The sequence below is a fragment of the Anolis sagrei genome, chromosome 2 (assembly GCF_037176765.1).
Source record: "Anolis sagrei isolate rAnoSag1 chromosome 2, rAnoSag1.mat, whole genome shotgun sequence".
In the NCBI taxonomy this organism is placed as follows: Eukaryota; Metazoa; Chordata; class Lepidosauria; order Squamata; family Dactyloidae; genus Anolis; species Anolis sagrei.
Window position 1 is genome coordinate 57,778,741 of NC_090022.1, and position 20,010 is coordinate 57,798,750.

The 20,010-nt window shown below is 44.4% G+C and overlaps 2 protein-coding genes across 2 annotated transcripts; one reads left to right on the forward strand and one right to left on the reverse strand.

Annotated features, from left to right (window-relative positions):
- The first annotated feature begins 1,621 nt into the window (after positions 1–1,621).
- On the forward strand, positions 1,622–8,273 carry LOC132769289 (ADP-ribosylation factor 4-like). The gene is made up of 6 exons (XM_060766099.2): positions 1,622–1,941; positions 4,203–4,283; positions 5,331–5,440; positions 6,363–6,434; positions 7,045–7,170; positions 7,799–8,273. The coding sequence occupies exons 1-6, from the start codon at positions 1,875–1,877 to the stop codon at positions 7,883–7,885; spliced, it is 543 nt and encodes a 180-aa protein (XP_060622082.2). The 5' UTR covers positions 1,622–1,874; the 3' UTR covers positions 7,886–8,273.
- Positions 8,274–8,991: 718 nt separating this feature from the next.
- Positions 8,992–16,852, reverse strand: PDE12 (phosphodiesterase 12). Its single transcript, XM_060766098.2, has 3 exons — positions 15,502–16,852; positions 10,475–10,553; positions 8,992–9,997 (listed from the first exon to the last, which is right to left on the reverse strand). Exons 1-3 carry the CDS (start codon positions 16,735–16,737, stop codon positions 9,555–9,557), a joined length of 1,758 nt encoding a protein of 585 aa, XP_060622081.2. The 5' UTR covers positions 16,738–16,852; the 3' UTR covers positions 8,992–9,554.
- Between the last annotated feature and the right edge of the window lie 3,158 nt (positions 16,853–20,010).

Genomic DNA, 20,010 nt, shown 5'->3' on the forward strand with positions numbered 1-20,010 from the left:
GGATCCTCTTTTCCCTGAGGCAGATCAGGCTCTTTGAGATTTGCAATGTTAGAAGTACCAGGGAACGCTAATATTTTAATTCCTTGTGCATAAACATCTGACTGAAAAGGCCTCTCAGATAAAAGATGGTGAAGGGAAAACTCAGATAAATGATGGTGAAGGGGAAACTCTGCACGCTCTCAGAGGTTCCCTTCTGCTCTCAAGGGGGCAGCGCTGGGATGGACAACATGGACGAGTTGGGTCGTGACTTTGTCAATGTTTATTGTTTCCAAATGCCGGCTGAGATCTTTTGGCACGGCACCCAGTGCGCCGATGACCATTGGGGCCACCTATACTGGTTTATGCCAGAGCCTTTGCAGTTCGATTTTGAGGTCTTGATAGCGGCTGAGTTTTTCCTGTTGTTTTTCCTCAATGCAACTGTCACCCAGTATGGCAACATCAATAATCCAGACTTTTTTCTTTTCCACAATCGTGATGTCTGGTGTATTGCGTTCCAAAACGACGGCAGTCTGGATTCGAAAGTCCCACAGTATTTTTGTGTGTTCATTTTCCACTACCTTTACAGGTTTATGATCCCACCAATTCTTTACTGCTGGCAGGTGGTACATAAGTTCCAATGAATCACCTGGGCCACAGAGTTGTGCCTGTTTGTAGTCCGTCTGTGCGATTTTCTTGCAACAGCTGAGGATATGATCCATGGTTTCATCAGCTTATTATTGTTATTTATTCATTCATTCATTCCAGACTCTAAATGGGAGAATTATTTGAAAGCTTAGTAAGTACCAATTCCCCAGATCTGAGGATATATACAGGTGGTGTGAGCCTCTGCCAAACGAGAGAAAAAGGGGGGGAAACTAATGGAAAACACAGATTTCAGCTGAAAGATTTGGTAGAGGCTCCTTATTTGGAGGCTTTTAAACAGAGGCTGGATGGCCATCTGTGGAGGGTGGTTTGAATGCAATTCCTGCTTCTTGGGAGGGGGTTGGACTGGATGGCCCACGAGCTCTCTTCCAACTCTTTGATTCTATGGAGCCTATATTACTATAACTTTTGGACTACAATTTCAAAGTGCACAGCGACGTGTCCGACGTGATGACGGCAATATAAAACGAGAGGAAACTGGCAAGAGGGAAACAATCCCGTCTGCATGAACCCATTGCCCCAGGATCCTTTTCTGAGGCAGACCAGCCGCATTAAGGAGCGCTCCCCCTGCCGCCTGAAGTGGTACAGTCCACGTACAAAGGGAGTGTGCTCGCGTCGGGCCTCCTTTGTGCCTGGGCTGTACCACTTCGGGCCGCAGGGGGAGCTCTCCTTAATGCGGCTGGTCCGCCTCTCTCTGCTTCCGGCTGAAGTCCCTTCAGGTTAGCGTCACCTCACGGGAAGCCTTTACGTCTCCCAAAATGCACTGCGGCAAGAAGACGCGGAAGTTCCACGACAAAGGGAGGCAAAGGTGGTGATTGAATTTCCCCCCAGGCTGAGCCCCGCCCCCTCCAGAATGGACTCGACTCCCTTCCGGACTGCATTTCCCGTCCTGCCTTGCGCCTGAAACCCATAAGCTCTGAAGCATTCCGGCGCATAGCCCGCTGGGAGTCGTAGTCTTCCTGGTTACCTACCGAGAGGCCTCTTCTAGAGTACCCCCCCCCCCACGAGGATGTGGAGGCCGCGACGCGATTTGGTCCGCGTTGGAACCGAGGCAGGCGTGACGTGGCGAGCCGAGCGAACAAAAATGAGCGAGTGGGCTCGCCGGGCACAGAGCTGGAGCTTCCCTCCGTGAAGGCAGAGGAGGAGAGAACGACGTGGGAGGAAGAAGAAGGGAGGAACGCGCGCCTGTCGCCTCCGCCGCCCTCGCCTTCCGCGCCGCCGCCGTCGCTGCCATGGGCCTCAGCATCTCCTCGCTCTTCTCGCGCCTCTTCGGCAAGAAGCAGATGCGCATCCTCATGGGTGAGGGCCTCACGCCACTGCAGTCATTTGACGCGGCTGAGGGGGAAAGGAAAGGGCCTGAGGCTGCCAGGGAGTGTGGGAGTGGAAGGCCAAAACACCTGGAGGGAGGAGGGCCCAGGTTGGCCCAGGCCTGATGTAGGCAGCCTCAAAACGAGGGTTGATTCCACGACAGGGAAACGGGGAGAAATGGTTTCCCTCCTTCAAACCCCCCTTCCCCGTCAAATGGACTATTCTCCTCTCTCAAGCCCCACCTTGTTGCCTCTGCTCGAATAATGAAACAGGACCGAACCCATTGTGTTTTGGGATAAAGGAAGGAAAAGACAGGAAAGACTGGTCTCTAGCCTATGACATTTTCAGAAAGAGACTTGAAGGTATTTAGGATTATGTGATTGGTGTCCAGGCCACACAGCACTGTGTTGCTATTCCAATAATAATAATAACAACAACAACAAGGTGCAGGTTCTTACCTACAAAGCCCTGAACGGTTTGGGACCCACCTACCTGCATGACCACATCTCTGTATACCAGGGGTCCTCAAACTTTTTAAACAGAGGGCCAGGTCACAGTCCCTCAAACTGTTGGAGGGCCGGATTATAATTTGAAAAAAAATGAATGTATCCCTATGCACTTCACATATCTTATTTGCAGTGAAAAAAACACTTAAAAACAATACCATAATTAAAATGGAGAACAATTTTAACAAATATAAACTCATTAGTGTTTCGATGGGAAGTGCAGGCCTGCTTTTAGCTAATGAGATAGGATTGTTGTTGTTGTGTGCTTTTATGTCATTTCAGACTTAGGTTGACCCTGAGCAAGGGCCGGGTAAATGACCTTGGAGGGCCACATCCGGCCCTCAAGCCTTAGTTTGAGGACCCCTGCTGTATACGAACCCAAACCCACACGATCTCTCCATTCATCTGGAGAGGCCCTGCTCACGCTCCCACCTCCATCGCAGGCACAATTGGTGGGGATGAGAGAGGGGGCCTTTTCGGTGGTGGCCCCCCGACTCTGGAACTCACTTCCTAAGGACATCAGGCAGGCCCCAACTCTGGCAGTCTTTAGGAGGAGCTTGAAGACGTGGCTGTTCCCAGAATAATGATTCCATAGTACCTTGTCCTCCAAAGCACTTTACATTTTTAGATCTGCTTGTTTTCTACAAACGCATCACTTTTTCGCCCTTGTTCCAGCATTACTTTCAATTTTAATTTTACATTTGGCCTTCCCATAGTTTTTAATCGTGTGGTCTTATTGTTAATGTTGCATTATTGTATTGTCCATGTTTTATTTTTAATTGCTTGTATTGTTGTTATTACTGTTTGCATTGTTGTATTTGTGCTCGGCCTCATGTAAGCCGCACCAAGTCCCTTGGGGAGATGGTAGCGGGGTACAAATAAAGTGTTATTATTTATTATTATTATTATTCCCTTAGAAGCCTGGTCCCGTTCCCCCCCTCCCCCTCCTCCAGCAGTGTTCTTTCTATAGCACAGCGTTTAGGACATACATTGTCCATCATTATCCCATGTCTTACCTATATGCTGTGTTTTATGCTTGGTTTCATTTCTTCATTACCTATACCTAAGCCATGCTTCAGAAATCTATCTATTTACCCTATATATATATCCCGCCTTTTTCTACTCCGAAGGGGACTAAAGGCAGCTTTACATATAGGCAACTATTCAATGACTTTGAAAAACATACAATAAAAAACATTTAAGTTAAAAATTAAAATTAAAGCACATTAAAACATATTAAAATGCATTCACTATTAAAATCAAGCTATCCATAATCGTAATCTGGGGCCATGCCAAAAATCATTGCGCATACTCTGTAGCTATTATTGCACTATAGATTAATCTCCAAAGGCTTGATCGCAAAGCCAGGTTTTTACTTTCCTTCTGAAGGCCAGGAGGGAGGGACCTGCCCTCATATCATTGGGGAGTTCCACAGACGAGAGGCCACCACTGAGAAGGCCCTGTCTCTAGTCTCCACCAGTAGCACCTGCGAAGGAGGCGAGACCGAGAGCAGGGCCTCCCCAGATAATCTTAATCTCCTATGTGGTTCGTAGGAGGAGATATGTTTGGACAAGAAGCCTGGGAAGTTCAATGTTTTTCAAGATAGAAGGTCTGTTTTTAAGTATGTTCAGGGGTGGGAAATAAACTTTGCTCAGCTGCACCACAAGCCATTTTAATATTTTTTGGAAAATGTTTTCTAAAGCCCAAGTTTTATATTTATCAAACTAATGCAATTTATGTTTCTAGTTGGTTTGGATGCTGCTGGAAAAACCACACTTCTGTTCAAGCTGAAGCTAGGAGAGATTGTCACTACACTTCCTACAATTGGTAAGAAAATAAGGACACTTTATCTTGCCAGTGTTCTAGAAATAGCAACTTTTTTCATTTTTAACTTTTGTTCGTGAACAGACTAGAATAAACAGAAGTTTGCCATTAAATATATCAGAACAAAATCCATAGGATTTCTTTCCATATCCAATAAAATCAGTATGTCTTGAAGGCAACATAAATTTTAATGATGTTTTCTGTTTGGTTGTTTCAAGACCACATTTTCCTCCATTTATAGTGATGATCTAGTAAAAGAATCTTGCACTTTATTTGTGCAGCCATGATATTGCTTTTAATTGTTTTTATAATGTTGTCTGATTTTATGTTTATTGATGTTTAAAATTGTTTGTTTTCGATGCTTATTTTAACCTGTTTTGTTGGTCATGTCCCTTTTTAAGCCACCCTGATTCCCTTCAGGGAGATATTTATTTATTTATTTACTATATTTGTATACCGCCCCTCTCAGCCCGGAGGCGACTTGAGGTGGTTTACAGTTGGCACTCAATGCCCCACAAAATAAAATACAGTCAAAACATTACATATAATATAATCCATATAAAAACAATAAAACAGTTAAAATCATAAAGTACAAGTCCTCAGTGTCTCATCATTAAAATCATTTTCCGTCGCACCGTCCAAAAGTTCCATGATTCTCAATCAGATAGAGGTAGGTTATAAAAATAAAATTATTATTATTATTATTATTATTATTATTATTATTATCTTGCAGAAAGCAGAAGTGGTCTACAAACAAAAATCAAGCATCCTTATACAAACAAAACTTGTTTTTAAGCAGTATTATATCTACCTGGGCTTTTTAGAACTCTAAACATGACTAAGTGAACAAATCAAGCAGTAGCAGGAATTCTTGAGGGCTAGCTTCTATATATTTTATCCATATGATGCTCTCTAGAAAATTAATGCCCTCGCCAGTTATCGCGCATCTAGACACTCATGATTGTATTTATAAAAGTTGACCTTACGCTACAATTTTGGATGTTCAGTGGTCTGTATTCTCATAAGAACTGCTTTTTGCCTTTTCTATAGGTTTCAATGTGGAAACAGTGGAGTATAAAAACATCTGCTTCACTGTTTGGGATGTTGGTGGTCAAGATAAGATTAGAAGACTCTGGTGGCATTATTATCAGAATACACAGGCAAGTTCTCTGACATCTGCTAAACAAAAACTGTTATAACTCTGTCTTTAATGGACTCATGAAAAGCTGTACCAGAATCTCCACTGTTACCATGAATTGACCTTTCAGAGATCATTTATTTATTTAAGGCATTTCTGTCTTACATATGTTACTACTCTGCCTGAGAGACCCAAGGTGACACATCATAGATAAAAACAATTAAAATAATACATAGAAACAAATTTAGTAGAGAACCAGATAAGACCATTCTCTCTAGTCTTAGTAGGGACAAATATATGAAATGAGGTATTCCATTAGGTACAGAGGATTCGAAACATTGATTGGAGCTAGAAGGAAACTACTACTGATGTGCTAAAATTAATGACAGATATTGTATTCAACCATCCTCTCTAAATGCACTGAAAAGTTCCGCATTAACTCTATTTCCAGACCATCCTTAAGGGTAGCATTTTACAGAAAGCAAACACAAATTTTTGCAAAACTTGGGTGGTATCAGAAAATAAAATTGTTAGAGGAGAGGGACAGCAAGCAGTTCACCAACCAAAGCGGGTAAAAGGCATTTCTAACTCCCTGTGGGCCTAGCAACAAAGAGCAGGAATATACACGATTGTTATTTATGGTTTAACATTTTTCCATTCAAATGTTCCTTAGTTTTGGGAATCTACAAATCATCATTTCTGTTAAACCATTTACATTTGTGCAGTTCAAAATTAATATGAGATCAGACTTAGCTACACTTTTTCCAGCCTATATTATTCTATTTGAGATGGAATGACCAGAATAACAGTTCCAGGTATAGTCACTTAGTAGTTTTATTTAAATTCGCAGCAATCATATACTGAATCTATATCCTAAGGTCTTCATCTGTATCCTAGTATTACAGATTCTTTTTCATTAAGCTTCTCTAATAAATTTCTTTCAGGGCCTTATTTTTGTGGTAGATAGCAATGACAGAGACCGAATTGAGGAAGCTGCAAAAGAACTGCAGAAAATGGTAAATCTTTTTAACATGAATTCGAAGATTGGTGGGTTGCTGAGTTCTCCCTCGCTAGTAAAGGAGAGAGAATTTTCAAAAACACCATAGGAAAATCAAAGTTCAAGATATCCAGTAGCACTGTTCTGTGCCCTGAAACTGCAAGATGACACTTCCTTTGCAGTTTATTTATTTATTTATTTGTAGCATTTTTACCCCGCCCTTCTCAACCCCCGGGGGGCGGGGGGGGGGGCGGGATGGGACGGGACTCAGAGCGGCTAACAAAGGTAGCAATTTGATGCCACAATCAATGATAAAACAATAAATACACATAGAGTTAAAACAGTAGCAATTAATTATAACCAAATTATCATAACAGTCATTTAAAACAATACTCAGTCCACAAACTCACTGATAGAACAATAAAACCATATCCTCGTACATATCATCTTGGCAATCCATTTCCAGTCAAATTGCTGCTTTGTTTATTGTCTGAAAACCTGGTACCAAAACCAAGATTTTAATTTCTTCCTGAACGCCAGGAGGGATGGGGTCGATAGTATTTCATTTATAGTTTCAGTTATAGGAGCTGTTAATAGAAGGACTTAACTAGAATGGTTTCTCCTTTCAGCTTGAAGAGAATGAATTGAGAGATGCAGTGCTGCTTGTCTTTGCAAACAAACAAGACTTGCCAAATGCCATGGCAGTCAATGAAATGACAGATAAACTTGGCCTTCAGACTGTGCGTAACAGAAGTGTAAGTACAGAAGTTTTCCATTAACAACATACTGGTATCTATTGTTCTTATTCTGATGCATCTATTGCATGGGTAGTGAGTTTGTGGTCTTTCATGTGTTGTTGAACTGCCAGCTGTCTTCAGTCATAGTATGCCTAACTAATAGTTTGGATAGAAGTGCAGTCCAAGAGCATGGGGAATTCTGCATGTTCCTTATCCACGACTGAATTAGTTTTCCTTATGCCTGATTTAATTAGTTTGACCTTATGAACAACAAATGGAATAATGCTTTCCTATTTGTCCTGAAAAGCAGCTTGTGAAGACTGGAGCACTCTTTGTAATGGTATCTTATTGGGAAGAAAGTCCAATTAGAAGCATCTGTCTACTCATACTGCATTATTGGATCAAAGCTATTTTCCACAGTGTAGCCCTGTTTCCCTTGAGCCCACCTTTTTTCTTGATTGTGGAGACAATTATTATTTATTTTAGGAGGAAACCCTGTTTGCCCATCCTGTTATTTTGAGTTGTGTCTATAATGGGTGGTCTGGAAATAGCTCATACATCATACATGGCATTTTCAACTGGTGACAGTGTTTTAAAAGATGTGATTGTTGTGAAATGTAATAATCCTCTTCCTCCTTCCCAACAGTGGTATGTTCAAGCTACCTGTGCCACACAAGGAACTGGTCTGTATGAGGGACTTGACTGGCTGTCAAATGAGCTATCGAAGCGCTAGCTGAAACTGGATGATTTTTGCACCAGGGACCTGCTTGATATAAGTGGTCTAGGCTTGTTGCATCAAAAGAAGTTTGCATCTTGGTTACTATACAGTATCTGGAACTGGTTTGGGCAGGTTATTACAGTATTTTGACTTATTTTGTTGCCAATTATTGTTCACCAAGCTACATGTTGCCAAGGTAAAAATAAGCTTGGTTTTGAAATTTATTAGTGAATGTATCTTCATGAAGACAGACTTTGTAAATTCTTAAGACTGAATGCTTTAATGTTATTGCTAATTTGTGTATACCTCTTGAATTTTAAGTTTGTGGAACTCATAATATGAATGTGTGACATTCTTTTTCAATAGTTTTTTTGTACCTTGGAATAAACAGATCTCTATAATCTTTGAATTGTTTTCAATTTAGCAAAAAAAATCAAGATGGGCAATTTTGGTCTCGAGACTTTTCTGTTGCTGCCTGCGCGAGCGCAGGAATATACCATAGGTGCAAATCACAGCTGACCACGAGGGGAAACTGACATTAATTGGTGATCTCACACCCAAGTACTAACCGTGGCCTGACCCTACTAAGTTTCCAAGATTTGGTGCCTTGATTACAGGCAAGAAATTTGGGCAATGTAGTCAGACAGACCAGTGAGCATGGTTACCTGATTTTTGTAGAAGCTTAAGAATTTGTCATCTTAAAACAAATGTGAGCATGGTAGACTGCATGAAACACCTATCCTGTACTTGTGATTGCAGTCATGATTTTCTTTCAACTTAAAAATAATGATGCTGCAGGAAGTATGGACTAATCTGAAGTCGTATTGTGCTGATCCCTGGAATGTTTTGTTTTTGCTTGGTTCTTTAAAAAAATTAAATGGGCTTCCAGACATTATTAGACTCCTAGAAATGGCAGCATGGCCTACAGTCAGGTAAAATCAACCCTCAGAGCCTTTAAAGTTACTCGTTGTTTTAAATCTGAGAACTAAATAAAAACCTGTCATGGGCAAATATATCTAAAAAAAACATTTTACACTGCGGTATACTACCAAAGCTAGTCTTGATTACTTGCAAACATTTGGAGATCAATGTTCTTTATTTAGAAAGAAATACTGCTCAAACATAGTCATGATTTTTTATTTAAGCACAATGAATTTGGTTTATACAGACGAGGTTCCCCACTTCCACTACCCCCACAGGTCACCTGAAGGCAATTTATTTTTGGAATGCTAAATTAATATGGTTAGTTTCATGTGGGAAGCATACATGTTGGCTGCTTGTCAAGAAACATCTTCTTCCCAGAAGGCAATATCAAGACACTGACAGGATACACTTTCTTCCAAAACCATTCCAGTTATTCCATTTTTGAAAAATAAATTTAGCTTAAGCAAAACACTTCTTATCACCATTTTAAAACCACCTGAAAAGGCAACAGTATAATGCAAATTCAAAAGAATGTTCATTGTTGACAACTTTTCCTATCAAAATAGAAAAATGAAGCACTGGCTGAGAGCATTCCAGAGATGAGAAGTTACAAGGAACTGAGAATTTGGCATAAAGTTACTGATGGACATGTAAACACTTTTAAATCCTTATTCTTTGTAAAAAAATTATGACCAAGTTGCCCCAAAATAGTCAAAACGCCTTGCATAAAGGCAAAGTATCCCCCCTCCACTTTTAAAGTCTACTTCCATTTTAAATCACATACTAGTGCTATGTGATCTGAGGGATGTGAAACACTTGGTAAGGCCTGATGAGTGGTTACTTCTTCATGACTTGGCAGTGGAATTACTTGTTCAACTTCCAAAGCATCTGCATCAATGAATATGTAGTCCAAACATCCATGAAAGCCTCCAACATAATTAGTATAGGCTGGTTCTCCACAGGCACTTTTAAGTCTGAACGGATGAGTGAGAGACATGCTGCAATATGGTTCTTCTCCGTCTGATCGCCAGTCCTCATGGTCTTCAGCAATACTGCCATTAATGACAAAACCGTAGGTTCCAGTTGATGGTGTGCTATTAAAATCGCCACAGAATAAAAGAGGTGTGCCAGGGTACAAGTCATGTGTTACGTGCCTAAGATGTGATAATGCTATTGCAATTTGAATCAGACGGATGTTTCCACCTAGGAATGCAAGACAAAAAAAGGAAAAAGGATCTGCTTTTGCCATCATGTTCCATCAAAAAGGTGAAAATTAGAAAAACTTAATATACTGGTTATTCAATATGTTCAGCTATACCTCGATTTTTTCCTTACCATCTTTACATGCAACAGGCAACTCCAATTAACCAACCAGTCATTTTGTTCATTGTCTATTTGCTCTATCCTGTCTCTCAACAGGAATTTAACCCAACCTCTTCTCCCACACATGGTCACAATGTTTCTTTTCTCTGATGGAGTACAAGTTCAGGCATGAACTTAGGAAAATCCTTTCCCCCACATAGCACTATTCAGTTCTTCATTCAGAAATGGTGCGCCTTGAGACATTACTTCTTGTGGCAGAAGTCAACACGATTACCCATGTCAAAATGGATAACTAGGCTCGTACCCAGCCCCCGTACCCCAAAACAAGACCATCACAAAGATTAGCAAAGAAATTACCTTTTGGGTGCCAGTAGAGGTGAGTGTTGGCAACACAGATTTGTCTTGAAGGGTCATTTATAGTCTGAAGAACAGAAACCTGGAAGAAATGCTCTTATGAATTTTTATATAATACAAAAATACCTCTAAGAACATTTGCAACATTTAAAAGGACATTTATTATTATCACATTAATCTGTGATAACTAGTACTGCAAAATCCGATCGGTTGCACTGCATTTTACCTTTCTCAGTGATCCCCACTGCTGAAATTGTTACTTTCCCCCTCATCAATGTTAAGGTAAAGGTAAAGGTTTCCCCTGACATTAAGTCTTGTCGAGTCCGACTCTGGGGGGTGGTGCTCATTTCCATTTCTAAGCTGAAGAGCTGGCATTGTCCGTAGACACTTCCAAGGTCATGTGGACAGCATGACTGCATGGAGTGCCATTACCTTCCTGCAGAAGCGGTACCTATTGATCTACTCACATTTGCATGTTTTCAAACTGCTAGGTTGGCAGAAGCTGGGGCTAACAGCTGGAGCTCACCCCACTCCCTAGATTTGAACCGCCAACCTTTAGGTCAGCAAGTTCAGCAGCTCAGCGGTTAAACCTGCTGAGCCACCAGGGGGCGTCCACAAACGTTAAAGCACTGATCTTTTCAAAATTGACTTCAGGTTTGTTGATATTATCTCTAACTCAACAAAACAATCCTTTGAGTGATATTTGAGACAGCAGTCAACAGGGAGTTAAGAACATTACATGAGCCTGGAAAGCTATAGTATGCAATTAACAACCCAGTTTGTCTTTTTGTATGTTCACTTCTAACTAGCTGTAGAGTGCTCTGTAAAGGAAGGCAGTGCTGATTTTTTTCTGTGAAAGATAACAGACACCCTGCCTCTCTCAGCATCCAAACATATATCCCACTGTAACTCTTACAACCCCACTCATCAACATTCACATTCATGATCATTCCCTTAAAGTATGAGGGTGCAACATACCTCATGAAAACCCTTCCTTTATATCTTTTTTAAAAATACAGTACTTATTGCTTATTTCACAAATTCTTACTATGTTTATGTGCCACATCTACAGACTAGAGACACGAATATGTCCTGACAGAGTTTGGAAAGCTCTGCCTTAAAGGAACTGGTCCAGGCAATCTTAGGGCACATCTACACTTCCTACTTAGACCAGTTTACAAATGAGCAAGCTCAAATCAGTGTCCATACAGTAACTTGCATTCTGACCAACTCATTTTGCCCTGTGGTGTGGTTTACATTGGCTTACACTGATGTGCACTAAGGACTTTTTTTTCACTTTTCACCTGACTTTGCTTATATTGGGCTAAAGCCCTTAAAGCTCTCTGCCAGCATAGATAAGGCCATAGAAAAGGATCACAGAGCAGGAAGAGACCTCAAGGGCCATCCAGTCCAACCCTTTTGTCACGATATCCTTCTGGCCAATTACACTATGTAACAAAATTCGGGGAAAAAAAACAGTCTCCGACTGCTTTGACTAGAATGACAGCAAGGTTGATTTGCACTGACCTTAGCGAAATATACACTTTAATTGATGAGTCTCTACAATAATTGTAATTAGTTTAAAATGTTTTTAATACTTGATATTTATTTATATCTTACTTGAAATTATGCTTTGTATGATTTTTGTCTTGTATTTTATGTTAAACATGCTTTGATTTGCATTGTATTATATTGTGAGCTGCTTTGGGTCCCGGTTAGGGAGAAAAGCGGGATATAAATAAATATTTTTATTATTATTATTTACTTTAAAAGTAGTTATACTTAAGACTTTGCTTTTCTGGCTGAGGGAAGTACTATTATTTCTTTCAGTCTACTCGAAGCAGTTTTTTTTGTAATTTTCTTAATGAAAATATGCCATTTTTAACCCATCAATGAGCGGACTGTAATAAAAGTTTTCCCATTTTTTAAATGATAGAACTAATTAGGAAATGACATTTATAACCCAAGAACAAAAACCATGCTACATAGTGTTATGAGTATTATATTTGTTATCTAAGGCTTTTATGGCCGGAATCACTGTGTTGCTATGAGTTTTCCATGATGTATGGCCATGTTCCAGAAGCATTTCCTCCTGACATTTCACCCACATCTATGGCAGGCATCCTCAGAGGTTGTGAGGTCTGTAGATAGGAGAGGAAAACTGTTTTTGCCATACATCAAGGGAACCACTGACCGCATAGGGAAGCTGATGAAGAAACACAACCTACAAACTATCTACAGACCCACTAAGAAAATCCAACAAGCAAAGGACAAAAGGGATCCTCTCACCTCTGCAGGAGTCTACCGTGTACCATGAAGCTGTGGACAAGTCTACAGAGGGACCACCAAACACGGAATTGCCCAAACACGAATCAAGGAACGTGAAAGGCACTGCAGACTACTTCAACCAGAGAAGTCAGCCACAGCAGAGGCACTTGATGACCCAACCTGGACACAGCATATTATCTGAGAACACAGAAATGCTGGACCACTCTAACAACCACCATGTCAGGCTACATGGAGAAATCATTGAAATCCACAAGCACATGGACAATTTCAACAGAAAGGAGGAAACCATGAAAATGAACAAAATCTGGCCACGAGTATTTAAAAAAAATCCAAAATCAGGACAGTAAATAAAGAACAACACTCAAAAACAGAGGAAGTCCAGACACGAATCAAGCAGGGTCAGGTAACACCTTCCAACAAAGGATCCCCCAGGCAAGAATCAACCAGGTTTTGGAGCTGCAAGGCTATTCAATGCTTATCAAGGTGGACAATTGCAACATTCACACTTATCTCCAATAGACAAGAGTTCTTTCTCCAATCATGAACATTCCACATATATATAAACCTCACTTGCCTAGTTTCGAAACAGACCCCACAACCTTTGAGGATGCTTGCCATAAATGTGGGTGGAATGTCAGGAGAAAATGCTTCTGGAACATGGCCATACACCCCGGAAAACCCACAACATTCTTAAGTATCCTGTTTGTATTTTGGATGCCCTGCTGTGTTTTGGGGGCTTCCCTCAACAAGAACCAATTAGGAAATGGTATTTATAACCCCAGAACAAAAACCATATTATATAGTGTTGTGAGTATTATGTTTGCTCTACTCCGAACTCAAGAATGGAAAATGGAATGTGGGAGGACAGGAAAAGAGATTTAAGGATTTAAAGATGGGCTCAAAGCCAACCTTAAAAACTATGGTAGAGACACACAGAACAGGGATGCCCTGGCCCTTGAGCGCTCTAGCTGGAGGTCAGCTGTGACCAGCAGTGCGGTAGAATTTGAAGAGGCACAAATGGAGGGCGAAAGGGAGAAACGTGCCAAGAGGAAGGCAAGTCGACGATAGTATGATCGCTGGATCCGGAAGCTCTGAGCATTATGCACTTTCCGCAACGGCGGCTGTGAATAAGGGAAGGGACCATGTGGTCCAGAGAGGGGGCGGACTGACAGCGAGGAGAGTGTCACACTGAGGTGGAAAGATAGAAAGGAGGGGAGGGTTAGGATAAGGTTTAGGGTAAGGGTTAGGGTTTGGGATAGGGTAAGGGTTAGGATTAGGGGTTAAGGTTTAGGGTTTCTCCCATTAAAGAACTCTTACATTCCTTCTGTGTTCTGTTCTGCGTTGCGCAAACAGCGCTCCCGAAAGAGAGAAGCAGAAAATAGCGTAACGCTCGGAGTTTCCAGACCCAGGTATCATACTATTACCGGCAAGTCAAGCCAACCCCGTCTGGGACCACCTTTTACCTGGAAACTGATGCCCTCACTGCAGGAGAACATGCAGGCCAAGAATAGGGTTCTACAGTCATCTACGGACCCAACACCAGGACACCGAACTTAGAGGACAATCTTACTCGGATCACCTAAGTAAGTAAGATGTGCATCCCGTTTTATCTCTTGTGATTGCAGCCACATCTACACTGAAGATGTATTGCAGTTTCAAGGAAACGGCTTTGCTGTGCAGGTAAGGATAACAGAGGGAATCTGGAACTGGTTGGAGGCTGGGCTTCCTTTGATGTGCTCTTGAGGGCCCTGGAGGGAAGGAAGGCCCAAGTTGGCCCAAGCCTGGTGCAGACTGTAATGAAGCTATTGCAGTTCAGAGGGAGTGACTCTGAATACCTGGGAGTCACTCTGGACCGTGCTCTTACCTACAAGAAGCACTGCCTGAATATCAAGCAAAAAATGGGCGCTAGAAACAATATCATATGAAAGCTGACTGGCATAACCTGGGGATCACAACCAGACACAGTGAAGACATCTGCCCTTGCGCTATGCTACTCTGCTACTGAGTATGCATGCCCAGTGTGGAACACATCTCACCACGCTAAAACAGTGGATGTGGCTCTTAATGAGACATGCCGCATTACCATGGGGTGTCTGTGCCCTACACCACTGGAGAAATTACATTGTTTAGCCGGTATTGCACCACCTGACATCCGCTGGGAAGTAGCAGCCAATAGTGAAAGGACCAAGGCAGGGACAGCTCCAGCTCATGCCTTGTTTGGGTATCTGCCAGCATGTCAATGACTTAAATCAAGAAATAGTTTTCCAAGATCTATAGAGACACTCGCTGGAACACCTCAGCAAGCGAGAGTTCAAAAGTGGCAGGCTCAAACCCAGAACCTCAATCAATGGCTGATACCAAATGAGCGACTGCCCCCTGGGCACACAGAAAACTGGGCGACTTGGAAGGTGCTGAATAGACTGCGCCCTGGCACCATGAGATGCAGAGCCAATCTTAAGAAATGGGGCCACAAAGTCCATGACATGTGAGTGTGGAGAAGAGCAAACCACTGACCACCTGCTGCAATGCACCCTGAGCCCCGCCACATGCACAATGGAGGACCTTCTTGCAGCAACAGCAGAAACACTGCAAGTGGCCAGATACTGGTCAAAGGACATTTAATCAACTACCAAGCTTGCAAACTTTGTGGTTTGTTTGTTAAACTGATTGGTTTTCTCCTGACGCGATAAATGAATGAATGAATGAATGACGAGTTCCGCGGGCCTTCCGGGCGGGCCTACCTGGAGGACGGAGGAGCGCTGGAGCACCTTGTCCCGGAGGTGGGGGCAGGCGTCGAGGGCGTGTCGGAGGGGCCGGTGGGCGGGCTCGTCGAGGAGGGCGCGGTGGAGGGCGAGGTCGTGTCGGGCGAGGAGGCGCAGCTTGTCCCTGCGGAAGAAGGTGGCGAGGCCCTCGTGCTGGCGCTCCTTGAGGCGGAGGAGGCCCTCCAGGCCGGCGGCGTCGAGGGCGGGGCCCAGCCCGTCGGCGAAGGCGGCGCGGTCCACCTCTTGGAGGCAGAGCAGGTCGGCGCTGTAGCCGAGGAGCTCCTTCTGGAGCAGGCACTGCCGGTAGTCCATCTCGAGGGCGTAGGGCGCGCAGTAGGGGTAGAGCACGGTGCGGGAGAGCTCGCTCTGGGCGTAGGCGTCGGCCAGCACGTTGTAGCTGACGGCGCGGAGCGAGGCCGGCCCGGCGGGGCGGCGCGTGTAGAGGTGGCGCGCGTCGAAGGAGCAGGCGCCCGGCCCGGCCTCCACGGGCGCCCCGCTCTCCGCCTCGCGCGCCGCGCCCAGCCGCCCGCCCTCGTCCCCCGGCGTCACGCGCACCTTCAGCCGGCGGCCCACCTGCGCGTTGCCCGGCGTGAACACGCGCCCCTCCGCGCCCGCGATGGCCTCCCAGCCCGCGCCCCCTTGCTTCTCCTCCTGGAACCAGCGGAAGAGGCAGTGCCCGGCGGAGCCGAACTCGGCGCGGAGCCGCGGGCAGGCCGGGAAGCCCGCCAGGAGCGCGCGCGGGAGCTGCAGCTCCGTCAGGGCGGGCGGGTTGCGCTCCACGCGGAAGCGGGCCTCGCCGATCTGCAGCACGGCGCCCTCCTGCCAGGCCTCCGCGTTGGGCACCTCCTCCGGCACCGCCTGCCCGTCCTGCCCGAAGAGCCGCACCGCCGGAGCGGGAGAGGGAGCCGGAGGGAGAGGGCCGGCCGCCTCGGCCTCGGCGCGCGCCTTCTTGCTCTTCTTGGCGCCGCCCTTGCCGGCGTTGGTGGCGATGCGGGCCAGGGCCCGGCCCAGGGGCTCGGACTGGTCGCGCTGCACCTGACGCGTGCTCCCGTCGCCCAGCACGAACGACACGCTCAGCTTCGGCTCCGACGGCACGCAGCGCACCACCGCCCGCTCCATGCCCGCGCCACCAGGAGGAGGAAGAGCACGAGGGCGGCCTCCGCAGCGCCTCAGGCCGGGAAGGGCTCTCCGCGCCCCGCACAGCCGCCGCCACATCAACCCCTCGCCCGCCGCCGCCACACACCAGTCATGCCCCGGCTCCTCCTCCCCCTCCTCCTCAGTTGCCAGGCAGCCGCAAGGGCCGATGGGACAACATGGCGGCGGTGAGGCAAAAAGGAAATAGCGCAAGGCCCGCCGGAAATGACGTCCGCCCTATGAAAACCGGGCTGTGAGAGAAGGAAAAGCTGGCTCTGAGGCGGGCGCAAGGCTTGCTGGGAAATGACGTCATTGCTATGAAGAGAAAAAACTTTCTTATTCCTCTTTCCCTTCCTCTTCTTTTTATTATTATTATATTATAACTTTATTTGTACCCCGTTAACATCTCCCGAAGGACTCGATGCGGCTTACACAGGCCAAGGCCTCAAACACAATACAACAATACAATACATAAAGCAAATTAAAAACAAACAAACTCCAACCATCACCCAAGTCAAAAAAGAAGCACCATTAAAGCCTTGGCAGACCGTGCAAAAAGAATCTGCGAACCCCACCTCCTCCAAGATGAACTGAACCACCTCAACTGGGCTCTACAGGCCAATGGATATTCCACCTCAGACATCAGAAGAGCTGAAAGACCAAGAACAAGCCACAAGAGTAAAGATGAAGATCCACCCAGAGGAAAAGTGTTCCTGCCATACATCAAGGGAACCACTGACCGCATAGGGAAGCTGATGAGGAAACACAACATACAAACAATCTACAAACCCACCAAGAAAATCCAGCAAATGCTACGTTCAGCAAAGGACAAGAGGGATCCTCTCACCTCTGCAGGAGTCTACCGTATACCATTCAGCTGTGGACAAGTCTACATAGGGACCACCAAACGCAGCGCCCAAACAAGAATCCAGGAACATGAAAGGCACTGCAGACTACTCCAACCAGAGAAATCAGCCATAGCAGAGCACCTGATGAACCAACCTAGACACAGCATTTTATTTGAGAACACAAAAATGCTGGACCACTCTCACAACCACCATGTCAGGCTACACAGAGAAGCCATTGAAATCCACAAACATGTGGACAATTTCAACAGAAAGGAAGAAACCATGAAAATGAACAAAATCTGTCTACCAATATTAAAAAAATTCTAAAATTGCAACAGCAAAAACAGCAGAGAGAAAAACAGGCAGGGACATCTAATCACCCTTCAAGAAGAGTATGCCCCAGGCACAGTCAGCCCATTGTATGCTAATCAAGGTGGGCAGTTGAAAGATCCACACCTAGCCCAACTTACAAAAGCCCTTTGTCTCACCCTGGTCATTCCACAGATATATAAACCCCTTTTTTCCCAGCTCCAGCAGACCTCACCTCTGAGGATGCCTGCCATAGATGCAGGCGAAACGTCAGGAGAAATGCCTCTAGAACATGGCCATATAGCCCGAAAAAACCCACAAGAACTTAGAAATTAAAAACAGTTAAGCAGGAATAAACAACAGCAGTAAACAATACATCAAGACACTATAAAACTGGGCCGGGCCAGAGTAATGGGTACAAGATTAAAAGTGCTGGTGTGGCAGGAGGTATGTAGGATTATGAGTAAGTGCAGTGTGCAGTAATCTTAGTTCTACTAAAGTGCTTCTGGGACTTGGTATTGGAGGTTCCTAATCTGAAAAGGCACATCGGAACAGCCTGCTCCCCTTATGTTTCTTCTTCAACGTCTGCTCTTCTATCCCACTTGTCCAACTGCAGTAATACTTACATTGTACATACACCCCTAGAGGTCCTCAGTTTACATCTCTGCTGCTGAAATAGTACTACCACTTAGCACAATTTAGTAGAACCAAATATTGCAATATGTGTCATGTGTATGTTTCCATGGATGGGTGGATTTACAATTAACTTCCATGACATACAACCATCACCCATGTTTCCATATCTTCTGACAAAACCCTGCCAGAGTTACTGGATTTTACAAACCAAGATTCTAACGGACATCACACAAGGGTTTTTTCCATGTTGGGAGCGACTTGAGAAACTTCAAATGACTTCTGGTGTGAGAAAATTGCCAGTCTGCAAGGACATTGCCCAGAGGACACCTGGACCCGGATGTTTTGATGTTTTTACCATCCTTGTGAGAGGCTTCTCTCATGTCCCCAAATGGGGAGCCGGAGCTATCCCCAGATTTGAACCTCTGACCTACCAGTCTTCAGTACTGCCGGCTCAAGGGTTTAACCCACTCTACATCCTGCAGCAGTTTGAAGGAGGATGGACTTTGGATGATAGGACTTGCAGTACCTTCACTCACTTACTGAAACCACTGCCACCCTCATCCAATGACTGATAAAGACCAAACTTGGCACACAGAGCCCCCATGACCCACTCTATATCCTGCTGCTGTTTGGAGGAGGGTGGACCATGGATGATGGGACTTCAAGTACCTTCACTCACTTCCTGAAAACAATGCAACCGTCATCCAATGACCAATAAAGACCAAAGTTGGCATACAGAACCACCATTACCCACTTTCTCTAATAACCCGGGCAGCGCCGGGTCCCCAAGCTAGTATATAATAAGGGGAGGGAGGGCTCCTATCACACAAGGTGCACCTACAATCTGACACCACGTTAATTAATCTGACACCACGTTAACTGCCATGACTCAATGCTATTAATCTCGAGGTTTGTAGTGTGTGGTACCAACAGTGGTAGAAGCTAAAAATCTTGTAAAACTAGTTCCCACAATTCTTTGGCATGGTGCTGTGGAAGTTAAAGTGGTGCCTGAATACATTAATTTTACAGTGTTGTTGTTGTTTATTCATTTAGTTGCTTCCGACTCTTTGTGACCTCATCGACCAGCCCACCCCAGAGCCCCATGTCAGCCGTGGCCACCCCCAGCTCCTTCAGAGTCAAGCCAGTCACTTAAAGGATACCATCCATCCATCTTGCCCTTGGTCGGCCCCTCTTCTTTTTTACAGTGTGGATGCATGCAAAGTTTGAGTGCTGAGATTCTGCATTAACTGTGTCTGAAACATCTCTTAGGTCTTATCTACGCAGAACATATTTTATTTATTTATATCATTTTTATCCCACCCATATCAGCCCAAAGGTGACTCAGGGCTGCAAACAATGCGCACAATTCGATGCCACATATAAAATACATACATCAATAAATATAAAAAATCACATTTCATTATATCTAAAAACATCAAACCACTGAACAATAAAACATTTTAAAACCATGTTGTCATATTCAGTCCTCATGCGTTTTGTTGTTTTAGCCACTCCTAGGTCGTTTTCCAATTCAAGGTTTATCTGATTAAGCTGAGGCTCC

What these genes read in the sequence shown, in the direction of transcription:
- LOC132769289 (XM_060766099.2), top strand. Translation starts at nt 1,875, where the DNA reads ATGGGCCTCAGCATCTCCTCGCTCTTCTCGCGCCTCTTCGGCAAGAAG. An exon ending in GCAGATGCGCATCCTCATGG is followed by an intron (nt 1,942 to 4,202) that starts GTGAGGGCCTCA and finishes TTATGTTTCTAG; the next exon opens with TTGGTTTGGATGCTGCTGGA. An exon ending in AGACTGTGCGTAACAGAAGT is followed by an intron (nt 7,171 to 7,798) that starts GTAAGTACAGAA and finishes CCTTCCCAACAG; the next exon opens with TGGTATGTTCAAGCTACCTG.
- PDE12 (XM_060766098.2), bottom strand. Translation starts at nt 16,737, where the DNA reads ATGTGGCGGCGGCTGTGCGGGGCGCGGAGAGCCCTTCCCGGCCTGAGG. An exon ending in AGCGCTCCTCCGTCCTCCAG is followed by an intron (nt 10,554 to 15,501) that starts GTAGGCCCGCCC and finishes CATTTCTTCCAG; the next exon opens with GTTTCTGTTCTTCAGACTAT. An exon ending in CCTCTACTGGCACCCAAAAG is followed by an intron (nt 9,998 to 10,474) that starts GTAATTTCTTTG and finishes TTGCATTCCTAG; the next exon opens with GTGGAAACATCCGTCTGATT.